At 35.6% G+C, this 19,465-nt stretch overlaps 2 protein-coding genes across 2 annotated transcripts; both read right to left on the bottom strand.

The window, feature by feature from the left end:
• Positions 1-832: 832 nt before the first annotated feature.
• Positions 833-1,786, bottom strand: LOC127555346 (olfactory receptor 52H1-like). Its single transcript, XM_051987577.1, has one exon. The coding sequence runs from the start codon at positions 1,784-1,786 to the stop codon at positions 833-835; it is 954 nt and encodes a 317-aa protein (XP_051843537.1).
• A 12,438-nt stretch (positions 1,787-14,224) lies between these two features.
• On the bottom strand, positions 14,225-15,187 carry LOC127557482 (olfactory receptor 52Z1P-like). Its single transcript, XM_051990794.1, has one exon. The coding sequence runs from the start codon at positions 15,185-15,187 to the stop codon at positions 14,225-14,227; it is 963 nt and encodes a 320-aa protein (XP_051846754.1).
• Positions 15,188-19,465: the final 4,278 nt, after the last annotated feature.

Here is a 19,465-nt window from a genome sequence, read left to right on the forward strand (position 1 = left end):
GGTCTTCACTGAATTCCTGGTTTCTCCACATGTATACCAGAGACATATACATGGTGAATTTGAAAGCTAAAAGGAGCCTTTCAGGATATCAAGTGCAGAGTATTTCACTTTAAGGAGGGGAAAAGATAGCACAGAGAAATTAGGTGGCACCTTAGAACCACACAGTTAGATAAATTCATCTTTCTGAGTCTTGGTGAAAATTTATCTTTCTGAGTCTTGGTGAACTCTCCATGCTATTACCAATTGTGTGAAATGGATAAGCTCCTGACATTTCTGTTGTCTTAGTTCTCACTAAGGCAGATAGACTTGATGTCTTTCAAGAAGATGCCCATTCTTTATGGGACAGCTATAATTTTTAAATCACATGTCCTATCTTTATTCCTATTCTTATTCCTTGGGAAGCTCCCTAAAGTATTACTTTGAAGCCACATTATGATATGAAGCTGATTTATGGATCATGAAAGTTCTTGCAGCAATATACATATTCTGGGAACTCATAAAAAGTGAGAAAGGCTTCTAGAATGGTCCTGATGATAGATTATACAACTGCTATCTGAAAGTCAGCCTAAGTGATTTCAGGCAGGCTTATCATTCAACCACCAGGTTGGTGGCAGAGCAATGAATCAGACACAGCAACTGTTAAAGACCATTTGCTAAGTTATCAAGGAGCTGTGATCTACAAGAATGGAAAGAGTTACCATATCAATGACACTATAGATTCTGGAAGAATGGAAGCATGCATTCTATATTCACCAATTAAAAATTTGATTTTTAAGCTCTAATACAAAAATTCCATCTGCTTCCCCCAATCCCTACTGTCTCCAGTTCCATGTTACTCTGTGCCCTTCATAGAAAACAAAAGGAAAACTTTGTCTCTTATCTGTTTTGTTTTCACTCCATAAACAATTGGGTTGAGGGCAGGTGGGATGACCACATACAGGTTGGCAAACATAATATGGAAGGTGAGAGGTACATTATGCCCAAAGCGGTGGGCAAGGATAGAGAAGAAGGCTGGTATGTAGAACATAAGGATGACACAGACATGGGAGCCACAAGTGCCTAGAGCCTTTTGACGAGCATCATGAGATGGAAGACGAAAGACAGCTTTGAGAATAAGTGTATAAGAGATGGCAATAAGAACCACATCTGAAATCACAGTCATAATTGGCACAGCAAAACCATACCAGATATTAATGGAGATGTCAGCGCAAGAAAGCCTGGCCACACCAATGTGCTCGCAATATGTGTGGTGGATAATGTGTGTCCGGCAGAAAGGCAGCCGCTTCACCAGAAAAACACATGGGACAAAAACGCAGAAGCTCCTGAAGGAGATGCCCACCATAATCTTGACAATGACTTGAGGGGTAAGGATGGTTGTGTATCTCAGTGGGGAACAGATGGCTACATAGCGGTCAAATGCCATTGCCAACAAGATGGCCGAATCCAGGACAAAGCTATAGTGGAGGAAAAACAACTGAGTCAGGCAGCTGGGAAAGGCAATTTCCTGAGGGCCACGCCAGAATATGGTGAGGGTTTTGGGGACACATGTGGTAGATAAAACAAGGTCAGTGACTGCTAACATAGCAAGAAAGTAGAACATGGGTGTATGCAAGCTTCGCTCCATGGTGATGAGGTACAGCAGGATGGAATTACCTGCAATGGCCACAAGGTAGATGATACAGAAAGGGATACTAATCCAGATATGGAACTCTTCCAGTCCTGGGATGCCCATCAGGGTGAAGGGGGCTGAATTGAAGTTGCTTATGTTGAATAGGGTCATTGTCATCTAGGATCAGATGGCTCTTGAGTGCTAAGGACAAATTGATGACTGATTATTGACATGTACTGAGAATCTTCCATATCTAAGCATTCTCCGTGACTATTCTTCTTCTCAAAGATGCCTTCCCCCCACCTAAATTATATGTATTCCACTTATCAAATCAGTCAGCACTTACCTGAATAAATTCTCTTGACTGATTCTAGGAAATCCAGGCTCTCCCCTTAGCATTCATCTTGGTTTTACAAACCTAAGCTCTTGTAAAACATTTTTTCATAGATAAGACCAAGTTAATATGTAAGGTCGTTAAGTAAGCCTCATCCAACTATTACTTTGTATTATTAGCTATAACATCACATCGGAGATAGGAGGAGCCTAACAATAAACAATAACAATAAATAAATAACAAATAAAATAACAAAAAAATATTGGATTCAAGATCTGTGTGTGGAAAGGATCCTAGCATGCAGTCAAGCAATAACTTACTGAAATCTACATAGTCTTAGCCTAAGAACCCTCACATATCACAGTCACATAAGACACATTTTTGAACTTTCTGATTTGTTTCTACTATGTAGGAGTTATATTACTGTGTAGGGTTTATGTAAGCCCACCAATGAGGGAAACTGGGGGAGAGAACAAAGGGGATAATATGAAGAGGAAAACAAGATTTATTTCTTTGGGGATAGTATAAAAATTATTCAATACCTTCTTTTTACAGTGTCTGTAGCTTTGTTCATCAGAATTACAAAAGGGGGCAAATTAATTACTAAAATATCAAGCAAGATGATTTGTGAATTGCAATTCCTACATGTTGTATTAATTCTACTTAGGACTTCACCGACCCAGTTACTGCCAATGAAATTCAAGATTTCATTTTTAAATAAACCTACACAATGTGAAAAAATGCCACACTAAAGAAGATGTAAGGACACTAACAAAAAGACAGTATGAGTGGGTTTGCAGTTAAGAGAACTGAGCTTCAACACTAACTCAGACACTGATTAGCATGATCATTTGAAAAACACTTAACCTCAAACAGTCCCACTTCTTATCTGAAAAATGGAAGTAATATATCTTTTTTCCCTAATTCACTGAATTGTTTTGAGGAAAGCATAAATGTGTTTATGAAAAATAATGGCATTATCTGTAAAGTACTTTGAAGTATACATAGCATTCATGTTTTATCTCATGTGAAAAACACATAGTTCCTGCCCTCAAGGAATTTGTAATTTAGTAAGGGGGTTGACATACATACAAATAATTACAATATGACCAAATGTAATCAATAATTAGGACGATCTAAATAAAGCTCACTGAGAAATCTGATCATGGAAAGATTATTTGCAACTTGGGAATGAAAGGATTAATGAGATAGACCTGGAAAGAAGGGTTTTAATACAAGGGGATATGTAGTGAATGATTTCCAGGAAGAGGAGGATAGTCTACATGAATAAGTAGGTGGGAAAGCACAGGACAAATTAGAGAATCGTTGAACTGTTGAATTTAGTCCAGATATTAAGTATTTATATGGAACTTAATTAAATTAGAAAATAGATAGAATATATCATATTGTTTACCTTCTGGAGAGGTAAGGGAATGATGGAGGGAGGGAATTTGGAAATTAAAATTTTTAAATGAATGTTAAATTCTTTTTTAAAATGGATTGGGAAATATTTAACAAATAAATAAAATCACATTATGTTTTGTTTTAAAGAAGAAAGTAGAATAATTCAATGATGGAGACGCTTGAAAGTCTGGTGAAATAATTCTCCTTTGGTAGACAATTTGGAGTCAGTGAAGGGAATTTTGTCCATTAATAGGTAGCATGGGGCCTATAGTCAGGAATATCTGAATTCAAATTTATCCTCATATCCTTACTAGCTGTGTTATTCTAAGCAAATTATTTAATCTCTCTGCCTCAGTTTCCTCACCTGTAAAATGAAAATAATAGTAACACCAGGGTTGTTGGGAAGATCAATTGAAATAACATTTGTAAACTTCTATACACAGTGACTGGCACTAAGGGAATATTTAAATATTTGCTTCCTTCCTTTCTTCCTCTCTTCCTCCCTCTGTCTTTCCCTTCTTTCTTCTAATTAGAAGTCAAGAGAGAGGTTATGTCTTGACATGTATAAGAATGAGAGCCATCTTCCCTTCTTAGATGGGAGTAATCAATTATCAAAAGAGTGATGAAATATAGTATGAACTACTAGGGGTGATAGAGAAGAAATATATTCAGATTCAGAACACGATGTGAATAACCAAATTTATACCTTTTTTTAGAGGCTTAAATCTTGCTTTGTCTTCACAGAATAACATTGTGAGGAAGGCCTCAGAGTGTAGATCTTTTTTGGTTCCGTGGATTAATTAATCACATTAACTTCCTGTCTCCTGTATGTTTTCAGATTATCTGGAAAATGTCAGCTTCATTTAGCAAACATTGATGTTTTTAAGTTCTAATCTCTTAAAATATAAAGAAAATTTCCTGTAGCTACTTCCCATTCAGTCTTTGCCCAAAAATCTCCAGATTCCAGTCATGGGGAACCCATTAACAACATTTTTATTATTCTTTAAAATAGTGCTGGTGATTAGGAAATTTTTCTTTATATTGACTCAAAAATTCTCTCTCAGCACCTTCCAAACATGTTTCAAACTTATATCCTAATAGGAAAAAAGTCTAACTCTTTTATATGTTCCATATTCCTATGTGTTTTTGAGTTCTTTCTTTTTTTCCATTTCTGAGAGGGTCAAATACTTCCTTATGTTCATCATAATCATCCATGTACTAGTGAACAATCCTTCCCACCTGGGAATTACAGAGTTCATTTCTGCAAAATCAAATGATAGTTTACAATACTCTATTTTGTTCTTAAATACAAATTATTTTTAGAAACCCAATGTAGAATGTGTCCCCAAAATTTAGAGTCAGTATAAGAAAATGTCATCTTCTTACTTTGGAACCAGAAAAGATAAATGTGATATATAGGGAGAATATAAAAGCCATCTTCAAATACATGGTAGGCTAGCATATAGAGAGAAGATTAGCCTATTTCTACTTGCTTAAAAGCATGGAACTAGGAGGAATGGGTAGGGATTGTGAAGTAGTAAATCTGGAACTTGATATAAGGAATTATTTCCTAATAATTAGAACCATTCAAAAGAATAAGTGAAAGAGCTGCTTTAGGAAGTAGTCTGTTCTCTTTCCCAAGAGGTCTTTTTTAAATGAAGTCTACATGATAAGCTGCTATAGAAAAGATTCTTGTCTATACATAGGATGGATTAGATAAACTGAAGTTCAATCTATGTGTGAGTTTCTGCGATCCCGGAATGAAAGAACTCAGCTACCTGAGTGAATTAATAAACATTCTCTTATCTCTTTCATCCTTCTGCAATTCCAACGATATAAAAATTGAGATCAGCCTTATTCTGTTAGCCTCCTTATGGGATATCCTTATGAGATAACTAAAATAATCAATCTTAGATTCTATTGATTTGTGAATGTAGCAAAAAAATTGTTCCTTCATTAGAAAAGTCAGTTCACTCTTTGGAAACCTCATTTTTTCCTCCTATCCTATAAAATGAAGAGATAGGACATCAAAATATCTGCTATTTTTTTAGGGGGGCTAACAATCTATGAATCTAAAAATGCAATGAAGTTAAGTGATTTCCTTTAAGAGAAGTAGTAGCTGACTTGGAATTTGGATGAAATTATTTTGACTCCTAGTTTAGTCTGTATGTAAATATGAAAAAGTGAGCACGGATATCAGAAGAATATCCATCCAATGAAACTCCTGTCATTGGTGTTTAATCTAATGCCTCTACATTTTCAAGGGCCAAAAGGCTAGTGATTCCAAGAGTGTAAAAGGAAAAACATGTGGCTTCTACATGTGTGCCATTTAAAGCCATTCAAAAAAAACTTTAATATTGCTCCATTAATAAAGCCATTATAACTTTGAGATAATTTGTAAGGTTCATGCTAAGTACACACACACACACACACACACACACACACAGATTCAGATTGTGAGCACAGGATCCATTGCTACCTTTTGCTTACTCTCCAATTGTGCTCATCCACCTCTAACCCTGACCTTCACAGACTTTAGCCTTCATCTGCTTTCCCACTCTTTGAAAGTCATTAGATTCTCTTTCTAGTAGGTATTGACTTAAGAAGGGAAAGGAGATATTTTCCAAGAGAGTGGCGTTTCCAATAACTAGAGAGTGATTTGATCCTATTTCTTTCATTAACTTAACACAGGGGCTCCTGGCTATCATTCTTTTCAGTGATTATATCCCTTAATCACCCAAGAGACAATACTTACCAGGCCCTAGTTTTGAGATGTACATGGGGCTTTGGCTAGGAGACAAAGGGGTTAGAAAGTGCACAGAAAGACCTGCAGCCAAAAGGACAAAATGCTTTATTTCTTTCCCTGAAATCTCAGAAGAGAGATCTCAAAGCAAGCAAGCTCTCTGGAGTCCTGGTTCCTACAGGAAAAGATGAAATCAGGTTTGTTAACTCTTTCCCCACTTGGGAAACGATATGGTGTTCCACTCACAATTAGTCTCAAGGACTGGCAATGCTGAAGGTTCAGAATTCCCTGAACAATTCTGATTGTATCAGACAGCTGAAAAGGAAACCTTAAGAGATCTAAAAAATAATAATAATAATAATAAAGTGTTATCTCAGTCAGTGTCCAAGATTGCAAAGCATGTGTACAGGTGACATGTCATTGGACTTCAAAGTTTATATACCTTATATATATATCTGATACAATGAATAACAGTGTATGTTATGAGAAATGTGTGTTTATGTTGAACACGAATCATACATAAATGTGCATATCTTTATTGGTAGATATTGAGTCAGTATGTCTATTAATGAGGCTACCCTCTAGTGGTCAGTGAATATAGTGCAGCCTGATTGAATGAATTCCTTTAACCTATCCAAGAAGAGGATCATCTTGTCACTTAGAGATTGCATTCTGAATTTCTGAAAGCCCCTAATTAAATTTTCCTCCATGATTTAGTAATTCCCAAAGCTTTTGCTCTTCAAACATCTTGCAATAACAAGGTTGTTTAAATCCCCAGGAAAACTTAATTTAATTAATAATATCATTTTAGAATTATTCATTAAATCTTTACAATTACTACAATTATAAATCATAAAAATAATTTTATTTTATTAGTGATTATAAAAACTCCATGTGAAAAAGTCAAAACACAAAGAAATTAAAAGCATTTTATGTGGTTCATTCTGTAAGAATGATATAATTTAGCAAGATGTTTACTATTATCTATAAGACTTTATATTTCTTTATTTTATAGCTTCCACTGAATATAAATAACATTTTTGAGAATGTAATTACAATTTGGAAGATGTTTGCATAGTAACAAAATATATACTTAATTTCTATGTTGAACATTTTCATTTGGACAAAGGTTTGGAGAATGATTCAGGATGAAGAAATAAGAGATTGACGAGTTATATACTATTCAGAAATCTTATACTTGAAAACTATATACATGAAATATACATTATATTTATTATATATAGGTGTGTATACATACACACACACACACACACTCACACACATACACACACACATATTCCCTCCCATTTATATGGTAGATATCTTGTATATATGATTTTTGGTACATTGTCTTCCCAGTTAGAATATGAGCTCATTCAAAACAGGGACCATGTTTTTGCCTTTCTTTCTATTCCCAGTTCTTAGCAGAGTTCTGGGCTTATAATAATTGCTTAATAAATGCTTGTTTAATGCTAGGTTTAAATGATTAAGCTCAGGTAAGTTTTTCAATCTCATCTTTTTTCTCATCTTAAAAAAAAAACAATCATGGTAATATATTTCATTCCTCACAGTGTGCTTGTGAAGATGCATCCTTTGAAAATGGAAAGTTCTTTTTTTTTTTAAATAACTTTTTATTGACAGAACCCATGCCAGGGTAATTTTTTACAGCATTATCCCTTGCATTCACTTCTGTTCCGATTTTTCCCCTCCCTCCCTCTACCCCCTCCCTCAGATGGCAAGCAGTCCTATACATGTTAAATATGTTGCAGTATATCCTAGATACAATATATAGGTGCAGAACCGAACAGTTCTTGTTGCACAGGAAGAATTGGATTCAGAAGGTATAAATAACCAGGGAAGAAAAACAAAAATGCAAGCAGTTTATATTCATCTCCCAGTGTTCTTTCTTTGGGTGTAGCTGCTTCTGTCCATCCTTGATCAACTGAAACTGAATTAGCTCTCTTTATTGAAGAGATCCACTTCCATCAGAAAACATCCTCAAACAGTATCATTGTTGAGGTATATAATGATCTCCTGGTTCTGCTCATTTCACTCAGCATCAGTTCATGTAAGTCTCGCCAGTCCTCTCTGAAATCATCCTGCTGGTCATTTCTTACAGAACAATAATATTCCATAACATTCATATACCACAATTTACTCAACCATTCTCCAATTGATGGGCATCCATTCATTTTCCAGCTTCTAGCCACTACAAAGAGACCTGCTACAAACATTTTGGCACATACAGGTCCCTTTCCTTTCTTTAGTATCTCTTTGGGGTATAAGCCCAGTAGAAACACTGCTGGATCAAAGGGTATGCACAATTTGATAACTTTTTGAGCATAGTTCCAAATTGCTCTCCAGAATGGCTGGATGTGTTCACAATTCCACCAACAATGTATCAGTGTCCCTGTTTTCCCACATCCCCTCCAACATTCCACATTATCTTTCCCTGTCATTCTAGCCAATCTGACAGGTGTGTAATGGTATCTCAGAGTTGTCTTAATTTGCAGAAAATGCAAAGTTCTATAGAAATGTTCAAAAAATATTTCATAACTATTTTCAACTGTCCTTCCTCCATTATTTGGAGCATCTTCCTCTTTGGCTTTATTGCTTCTAGGCCTGTGTTTTAGCATGATTACTGATCGAGCATAGCCTCCAAATGGAATTTCTATCCTAAATTCTTGCCCATTGATCTGTTATAATTTCCAATAGAAGCTTAGACAAAAGAAAGATCACAAATGGACCACTATTATCTATTAATGAGAAGTACTCAGAGTGGTAGAGACTAATTTTAGTGCATTTGTACTGCGCTAAAACAGCCCTAATCCTCCTTTTTACTCTCTAAGGAAATCAGCTATGTGCTGTCACAGAAAGTCACTTAGAAAACCATACATTAAATGGCTTTTTACCTCTTGCATATGCCACATATTCTATGGCAGAATAGAAAAATAAATGGACACCCAAACACCTAAAGGAAACGAGCACTCCTTCTATTATCTATCAGAGTATTGTTTGTCTTTTCACATGGTTAGGAGTTACTTTACTAAGTAGAATGTTATGTTTTTGGACACATGGATCTATATATTAAATGATCTATTCTTTCGTCTTCAAAATTACAATGTATGGGACCTGGTGTTTAGGTTGTAAAGGGCTGAAATTCTGAGTAAGAGCACTTAGAGCACTTAGAGAATGGAGCAATTAAGGCTAATTACTTGTTAGACAATACTCTATTAGCATATGCTTGGAAAATGGCCCTTCTCACTATTTTGTGCAGGAGGTGCAGGGGGTTGACCAGAAGGAATAAGGTCAGTGTCAAAGGAAGACAGGAGTCGTGGGGTAGTTTGAGTGAGGAACTGATGGACGTGATGCTCCCACTTCTCTCAGGCTCCTTCAGGCTTTATTTTATACTATATCATGATCATATACTTTTCTTTAGGTCAACATAGTCTTCAAACATATGTCTGACTTATTGACCTTTATATGTTACTACATTTGACTAATATTTGAGTATGTTTTTTTATGGTTGTGTTAATTATTAATTACATTACACACAGCCAATAATGAAAGGTAAATGTTATACAAGGTTAAACGTCAGTGAATTTTGTTAGTTTATTCATGTCTTTTTTTCAATTCCATGGATTGATTCCTCTGACTTGAAACCATATACATAGGCATTTAGGGCAATTCCTAGTTATACTTTAACGATCTTTTGGTTCCTAGACATACTGATCTTTTCTGAGTCTAAGTTGGTAAATACCATTATTTCCTAAACCTTTGGATTCTCTCCTATAGTGACAATGCTTTCCATACTGTTCTCTCCTTTATCATTTGTCTCAATGAGAGATCAGTTTTATTAGGACAGAAATATGCATGTGGAATCATTTCTACTTAACTTGCCCAAATTTCGCTTATCACCAGATTTTTTAGATAATGTTTTAGTTCCAATCAAAGCAATTATAAATACTATAGGAAATAGTAGTCCACTAATGAGAATCATAGAAGGAAATGTTGTTCCTGCATGAGTGCTGTGCACATCTGATCTCAGTGCTGGTCTTTGCCAATCACTTAGAGATTGTGGCTTCCAACATTAGAGGCCTCTCTCTCTCCTTGGTTCCAAGTGCTCCTGCCACTAGTCCTTTGCCTCTGCCAGTTTCTGCCTCTAGCTCCCTCCTAATGTCCCTCCCAATAATTGGCTATGTAGCCACCGAATTCAAAAGTTTGTGCTTCAGTCTCCAGCCAGCAAAAAAGTGGAAGATGGAATGAATCTGTCTCAGCCTCCAAGAGCTTCTAGCGCGCCTGTCCTTTCTGGCTCTGACAGCTCCTCCTTTTATGTTCCATATTGAGTATACACCAATCATTATATCACTAGGAAACCATTATTTGTTGTAGGATTAAATCAGTGCTAAACTAGATTTAATATTGTCTCCTCAATTCCACTTAGTACTTTGTTTCAAGTTCTGGCCCATAACATCTCCTTGTAGGATTAAATCAATCATACTGAACCATGATAAATTAGATAACTATTGTTTCTATCAATTCCACTGACTTAGTACCTTGTAAGAATCCTAGCAAGTCCATATACAAATTTTTCAGGAGCTCTTCAAACCTTTAGTCTCTTTCAAGTACTATTAGTATCACCATAGATGAATCAGTGTTCTTCTAGTTCAATTAGGCCCTTCTCCTTATGTAGTAATATCTTTCTGGCAAGGAAATTGAAGTTAAATGACTTACCCAAGATCATAAAACTAATAAGTAATAAGTGTTTGAGATAGGATTTAAACTCAGGTCCTTCTGACTCTAGGTCAGTGCTCTATGCACTACACCATCTAGTTGCCCCATTTTGTGTTTCTACTCTTTTAATTATATTGTGATCTTTAACAGTGTCTCTCATTCTCATTACCACCATCCTCTCCACATCAGCCTTTTACCATTCTTTTTTTATTTGCTAAAGGCTCATCTGCCTTCTGCTTCCAGTCTGTCTCTTCTCTCTTCAGACAAGTGTTTTATTTACCTTAATGGCAGCCAAGATAATCTTCTTGATAGTGTTATCAATGACAATGAAGCTCAGTGTCTCTAGTGTTTATATCTCATGGCTAATATCGCCATTATTAGGAGATGAAGTTTCATTAGCCACCTCTTGTCTCAGCTAGAAGTGAAATCAGAACTTTTAACATTTCCTTCCTTATGAGGGATTGTTCTCAATCTATTCCATCAAATGAGTAGGTTTCTTGGAAACAGAAGTAATTGGACCATAGGGAAAGTAGTCATAGGCTCTAACAATCTGATTCTATCATGTAATTGTTTAAAAAGAATCGAACTTCAATACAGGAAATTAAGATTTCCTCTTCAGAACAGAATCAGGAATGTTGCCCTCCAAAATAAAAAAAAAAAAAGTTTTGGCCACTGCTGGAAGCCTTTTCAGTGATTAAGAGTTCAATGTTTATATTTGACATGAATCGGACTGGCTGCCATCTAGGGGAGGGGATGGAGGAAAGGAAGGGAAAAGTTGGAACAGAAGTGTTTGCAAGGGTCATTGTTGAAAAATTGCCAGTGCATATGTTCTGTCAATAAAAGCTATAATAATAAAAAAAAAAGATTTAAGGTCTAATACTTACATGAACTGATGCTAAGTGAACAGAATCAAGAAAATATTGTATGCAGTAATAAGATTATTTGATGATCAACAGTGATGGATTTGGCTCTTTTCAAAAATGAGGTGATCCTAAACGATAGATTTGTGATAGAAAGTGCCATGCACATCCAGAGAGAGAACTTTGGAGTTTGAATATGGATTAAAATATAGTATTTTCTTTTTTTTTGGTTGGTTTTTGCTTCTTTGCTTGCTTTTATTTTCTTTTTTATGTTTTTCCCATTTTGATCTGATCTTTCTTGTGAAGCATAACGAATATGGAAATGCTGTTTAGAAGATGTATAAAAGAATTGCACATGTTTAACATGTTTAACTAAAATTGCTTGTTGTCTTGGAGAAAGGGGGGAGGGAAAGAGGGAGAAAAATTTGGAATACAAGGTTTTGCAAAGGTGAATGTTGAAAACATTCTTTACATGTATTTGGAAAAATAAAATACTATTAAAATATTAAAAAAAGAAGAATTCAATGTTTAATAAGACAGGCCATTTAATTATTTTATAGTTTGGGAAGATTATTCTTATCTGTATATTCATTCACTTAGTAGCGTTAACACATTGGATAATAGAATGAAGATCCAAAAGATACCAATGGACTGAATCCAATATGATACAATGTTAAAAGATCAAATGAATGAATAAGTGAATGAATTAAAAGACATTTATCACCCAGAGAAAGAACACTGGGAAATGAATATAAACTGCTTGCATTTTTGTTTTTCTTCCCGGGTTATTTATACCTTCTGAATCCAATTCTCCCTGTGCAACAAGAAAACTGTTCAGTTCTGCATACATATATTGTATCCAGGATATACTGTAACCCATTCAACATGTAAAGGACTGCTTGCCATCTGGGGGGGGGGGGGGAGGGAGGGAGGGGAAAAATCGGAACAGAAGTGAATGCAAGGGATAATGCTGTAAAAAATTACCCTGGCATGCGTTCTATCAATAAAAAGTTATTTTAAAAAAAAAGACATTTATTAAGTGATATTTAGATGCTGGGTGCTGGAAATATAATATTAAAAGAAATATGGTCTCTGTCTTCAAGGAGTTTATATCATAAAAGGCATTGACAACTTATGTAAGAGGGAGTTGTTTAAGAAAATATGGTTCTAGAAATTCAATTATATAAGTACAGAATAAGAAATTTATCATGGAGAGCCACAGACAGTGAGGGAACTCTTGGTGAGGTATAAAATCCTTGAGCCCAGAGAGAATCTGATGATTATATCTGGTTTGGCTTTCATCTTCTCTTGGGGCATCTCACTCTTCCTGAGAAGTCAGGAGGGGCATGACCACCTGTGTTGTACTTGAAGCAGGGATACTTACAGTAAAGAGAGGCATTTGCATATTAATAGCAGGGTGCTTATAGTTAGCACTTGTGCAGTGTGCAGTGATGATGTTATTATACTAAGGTATTTAGGGGCTGAGAGGACTTGAAATAAACAGACACCATCTTCGACCATCCTTGTGGGATCCCTACTTCATTACTCCTCCACTAAAACCAAGGACTCAGGCTGGTCCTAAGATCCTCCAGAGAGCTATTTCAGACAGTGTAATGGGCTGAGACTTGAGTTGATGCACTGAGGTCCCAAGCACATGAGGCTAAATAGTAATTGGACCATACTCTATTAATATATAAGCTTGGAGAAACAATGGCCCCTGCCCACTCTTTGTTCAAGTCCTGATGTGTTGTATAGGAAATGACGTTTTTAGTGGGTAGAGGCAGGGCAGGGAAAAGGGAAGCAGAAAGAAAGACTGCTGGCTGGCGGCTTGTCACAGCTGCACACATTGCTATCACGACTGCCCTTCACCTCCAATCTTCCTTTGCAAGCTGGTTTCCTGTCTGGCCATATTGCTATTGCAATCCTTCTTCACCTCTACTGAGAATAAAGACTGAAGATTTTCCCCTAACCTGAATTCCTGACTCCGGCTGATTTTAAATACGCAGTTATCACAAGACAGTATATTTTGGCACCCCAGTGTGGGGACTTTAGAAAGCACAGTACAATTTAGCTATATAATCATTTATTTGAAAAAGACCTTATGGTTCTTAGTAGACCTCAAGTTCTATGTAAATCAAAGAATTGATGCTCATCAGTTGGGGAATGGCTAAGTAAGTTATAGTATATCAAATAATGGAATATTATTGTTTTGTAAGAAACAATTCAGCAGTCTGATTGCAGAAAGGTCTGGAGAGACTTTCATGAACTAATGATAAGTGAAATAAGTAGAACCGAGAAAAGATTGTGCACAACAACAAAAAAATGTGATGATCAATTCTAATGGATATGCAACTCTCATCTATACCTAGGATCCTTTTTTTCCTATCAAAACTTCCCTCCTTATAATGAATATTATTGTGTACAATTATTGTCTATACAATCAATTATATACATGAAAGGAATAACCTTTGATACTACAATCTCCACAGAAATTGGATGTAATGTAGCATTTCTAGCCAGAGCATCACCCATAGAACAGCTTAATTTGTCTGGTCTTCCTGAACTCCTTCCCCACCACACCACAGGCCCAGTCGGGAGAGCCTAATTATAACAATATCCCGGATCTGCTTGGTTTTGACACCATATATGATGGGGTTCAATGCAGGGGGCACAACTACATGGAGATTGGCCAGCAGGATTCCGCATCCCAGTTGGCTGGTCAGCACTGTTAAGTAGGCCGGAAGGTAGAACATGAGGATGACACAAACATGAGAGGTACAAGTACCGAGAGCCTTCAATTGGGCATTACGGGATGGCAATCGGAAGACAGCTCGAAGAATAAACATGTAGGAAATGGAAATGAGAAACACATCCAAACCTGTGGACAAGAATGACATTACCAGAGTATAGATATTATTGGCAGTTATATCTGCACAGGCCAGTCTGGAAATCTTAGTTAGTTCACAATATGTATCAGTAATGATATTGTTCCCACAGAATGGCAAGCGCTCAACTAGAAAGACAAAAGGGGAAGTGAGGACCAAACCTCTGGCCACAGAAAATCCTGCTATTTTCTTGATCACAGATGGGGTTAGGATCATGGTATATCTCAATGGGAAGCAAATGGCCACATAGCGGTCAAATGCCATGGCCAAAAGAATTGTTGACTCCATGACAAAGATGAAAATGACAAAAAACATCTGGGTGATGCAGGCCTGAAAAGAAATGGACTCAGCCTGGAACCAGAAGAGAGCCAGCATCTTTGGCATGATGGTGTTGCAGAGCAAGAAGTCTGTCATAGCCAACATAGCCAAGAAGAAATACATGGGTTCATGTAAACTGTGCTCCATCCAGATAAGTATGATCAGCAGGGAGTTACCTCCAAGGGCCACCACATACATAGTGCAGAAGGGGATGGAGATCCAAAACTGTATTTTCTCTAGGCCTGGGATGGCCTTCAAAATGATGACATCTGGGTGGAAAGTGTAATTGAAATTATCCATGACAGCAGACAAGTAATAGATGTCCTTTCCTTATTCTTCTCACTCCAGGGATTTTTCACCTAAGATGATAAAAATCTTTTATTTACAAATATTGTTATATAGCACTCATGAAACCTTGGTACTTCTACTGGTGAAAAACCATCTATTGTCGTCTCTTTTTTTGTAAAGTGATATTAATAGTATAATGTTACAGAAAATAACATAGGAAAACTTTCTTCAGTGGTCCTGTGGATAGACCTTCCCGAAAGGTAGATAGAAGGAGAGGGGAATATTTCAATGTGACACCTCGAAGATAAAAATTCACTATTTGACAAAAAACTTCTGCAAAAATTAGAAACTAATATGGCAGAAACTAGGCATTGACTCACATCCAACACGGTATACCAAGATAAGGTAAAAATGAGTTCATGATCTAAACATAAAGTATGATATAATAAACAAATTAGAAGAACCTAGGATAGATTACCTCTTAGATCTGTGCAGGAGGAAGAAACTTGTAACCTAAGAAGAACTGGAGATCATTATTGATCACAAAATAGATAATTTTGTTTATATTCATTAAAAACGCTTTTTTACAAACAAAACTAATGCAGACAAGATTAGAAGGGAAACAATAAACTGGGAAAATATTTTTACATTCAAGGGTTCTAATAAAGGCCTTATTTCAAAAATATATAGAGAATTGATTCAAATTTATAAGAATTGAAGCCATTCTCCAATTGACAAATGATCAAAGATTATAAACAGACAATTTTCAGATTAAGAAATTGAAACTATCTCCAGTCATATGAAAAATGCTCTAAATCATTATTGATCAGAGAAATGCAAATTAAGACAACTCTGAGATACCACTACATACCTCTCAGATTGGCTAAGATGACAGGAAAAGATATTGAAGAATGTTGGAGGGGATGTGGGAAAACTGAGTTACTAATACACTGTTGGTGGAACTGTGAATAGATCCAACCATTCTGGAGAGCAATTTGGAACTATGCCCAAAGAGTTATCAAACTGTGTATGTCTTTTGACTAAGCTATGTTTCTATTGGGCTTATAGTCAAAAAAGATCTTAAAGGAGAGAAAGGGACCCACATGTGCAAAAATGTTCATGGCAGCCCTTTTTGTAGTAGCAAAAAACTGGAAACTGAGTGGATGCCCACCAGTTGGAGAATAATTGAATAAGTTATAGTATATGAATGCTATGGAATATTATTATTCTATAAGAAATTATAAGCAGGATTGCTTCAGAGAGGCCTGGAAAGACTTGCATGAACTTATGCTAAGGGAGTTGAGCAGAACCAGGAGATCATTGTACATGGCAACAAGACTATACTATGATCAATTCTGTTGGACATGGCTCTCTTCAACAATGAATTGATTCAGACCAATTCCAATTGTTCAATAATGAAGAGAACAATCTATACCTAGAGAGAGGATGGTGAGAACTAAATGTGGACCACAACATTGCATTTTCATTCTTTCTGTTGTTTGTTCTCATTCTTTTTATTGTTGTTTGCTTACATTTTATTTTTTTTTCATTATTTTCATTTCTGGTTTGATATTATTTTTCTTGTACAGCAAAACAATTGTAAAGATATGTTAGTATATATTGGATTTAATATATATTTCTACCATGTTTAACATATATTGTAGTACTTGCCATCTAGGGGAGGGAGATGGAAAAAGGGAGGGGGAACTGAAACACAAGGTTTTGCAAAGGCTAATGTTACAGAATTATCTATGCATGTGTTTTGAAAAATAAAAAAAAGCTTTAATAAAAATGATGAAAAAATAAATTCATAATATAAATAAAAAACTGAACTTCACTAAAAAGCAATAGTAGATCAACAAGGAATTAGCAAATTTGTTTCCTGCAACAAATCATGAAGAGAAGGACAAATCATGAAATCCATTCCATAGCTAATTTGTAAAATATTACCAACAAATGAGAACCTAGCCTATGCTTGAGGTTTTTAATGACTATTCCATCTTCATCGCAAACATAGTAAATCCAAAATAGAATTTATTATTTTCCCCATAAATCTTCCCCTTTCCTCTAAAGTAACCATTTCTTTCCAAGGTATTGCCAACATTCTGGTAATACAAGTTTGCAACATCCTAGATTCTTTATTCTATATTCTTGCCCCTCATGAGTGTCAAAGAAATTGCTAATTAATTCTACTCCTGAAACATTCCTGCCATAAATCCTCATCTCCATTTATATAGCCAGTATGTATTTTAGGTTCTCATCACCTTTCACCTGGACTACTACAATTGTTTCTTAATTGGTCAACCTGCTTCAAGTTTCTCCCTTATCCATTTCATCTTTAATATAATTTCAAAATTGATTTTCCTAAGACACAGATCTAACTGTGGTACTTCCTTGTTCAAAATATTCCAATTGCTCCTAAGATAAAATAAAAACTATTTTGTTTGACAGTCAAGTCCCTTCACCATATGACTCAAATTCCACCTTCTCAGCCTTCCAGTAAAACTCTTACTTGCTATTCCATATACAAAACTTCCCACCTCTTTGTATCTATTTGATTGACTATTATTCTTTGTTCTCAAAGAAGACCAATATGAAGTGACTATGTTGGGGTAAGGTACAGTGTGTTAACTGACTGATCAGACCAATATTAGCTCAGAAGACTTTATCATAGGTCAGACATATGAACTTTCAAGTATAGATGTCTCTAAAATTTTACAACTCATGTTTCTTATGAGCTACCACAATTCTGCTTTAGTCATAGAGGATAGAGCCTTCTTTGATGTCAGCATGCCAGTATCTTCCATGTCATGCAATATATTTCAAAGTTCTCCACAAAGTCACTGTATTTCTTCCTCTGAACTCCATATGAGTGCTTGCCTAGATTAAGTTGTCCATATAGATTTTAGGCAAATGTACATTTGACAATCAAATGCCACTGAGCCATTAGAGTTGTACTTTCTGCTGTAGAGTTTGAATGGTTGGCATTCAACCTGTAGAAAGGACTTCATGGTTCAGTATTTTATCTTTCCAGGAGATCTTCAAATCTTCCTAAGACAATTCAAATGGAAGCAATTCAGTTTCCTAACATGGTGCTGGTAGATTGTGTAGTCTTCAAAGGCATACAACAATGAAGTGAGTACAATAGCTCTGACGCCCTTCAGTTTGATAGATAATCTTCTTGATAGACTTCTTTCTCACATTTTTGTTTAAATGTTGCATCCATCACTCATCAAAATATGCCTGGCATAATGTTGAATTGTTTTATCCCAAAACATCGAGCCAATATTCTAGGGCTACAAATTTATAAAGTCTTCTTGGATTATGGCAGATATCTCAAGCCTTCATCATAAGTGTGTAGTTTGGATTATTTATCTCTAAAACCTTATCTTTTATCATGCTTTAGACACATTTAATTTTTCTATTAAGTTAAATAATGTTAGAAATAAATTCATATCAAATAATAAATGAGTTCTAAGTTGCAATGTTGGAAACTGTTATGTGGTATCACACCACTGATTTGATAGTGTCACTTAGAAAAATTTAGCTTCCCCTGCAAATGGGAGACAACTGAGTGTTTCTCCTGATTTTGTATGAGGGTTTCAATCAAATATCCCTAAGTATTTTCACTAAGTTTTAAATGTAACTAATCAGTTTCATAAGGATTAAGTTAATATTTTTGAACATTGAATAATATAGTTGCAAATAGGGGATTTGATCATGTCATGGGAAGCTTAATCAAAGTCTTGTTGCAGTCAGTCAATGTAAACTATTATAGACAAAAAACCACAATATTTTAAGGACTCTAATAGCAAGTCAGGAATAATTTAGAAGATAAATAAAACTCAGAGTAGACTACAGTTTCTCTTTTGTTACATAGCCCTTGATCTAGCTAAGAAACAAACTTCTTAATTAATATCTCACTTCATGTTGCTCTGTGACATCACTGACAAGATACATCTATTTAAGGAGTTTGAGTGATCGCCAAGGTCTACTTTCTCAAGATAAAAGCCATAAAGCAAGTTCCCAAACTTAGTGAGTATTATGAGTTAAGACCCAGGGAACAAGCAGCAGTGGTCTCTTATATGCTGAAGCTGGCATACAAATCAAATGGTGAGAGTCAATTGTTAAATTTTCAGTGTGACCCTTTATATAAGTATACCTTACTTTATTGCTCATTACATATATTGCTTTTTTTTTTTTTTTTTTTTTTTTTTACAAAACCGAATGTTTGTGGCAACTTTTCATCAAACAACTCTATTGCTTCCATTTTTCCAACAGTATATGCTC

This window comes from Antechinus flavipes, chromosome 3 (assembly GCF_016432865.1).
Source record: "Antechinus flavipes isolate AdamAnt ecotype Samford, QLD, Australia chromosome 3, AdamAnt_v2, whole genome shotgun sequence".
In the NCBI taxonomy this organism is placed as follows: Eukaryota; Metazoa; Chordata; class Mammalia; order Dasyuromorphia; family Dasyuridae; genus Antechinus; species Antechinus flavipes.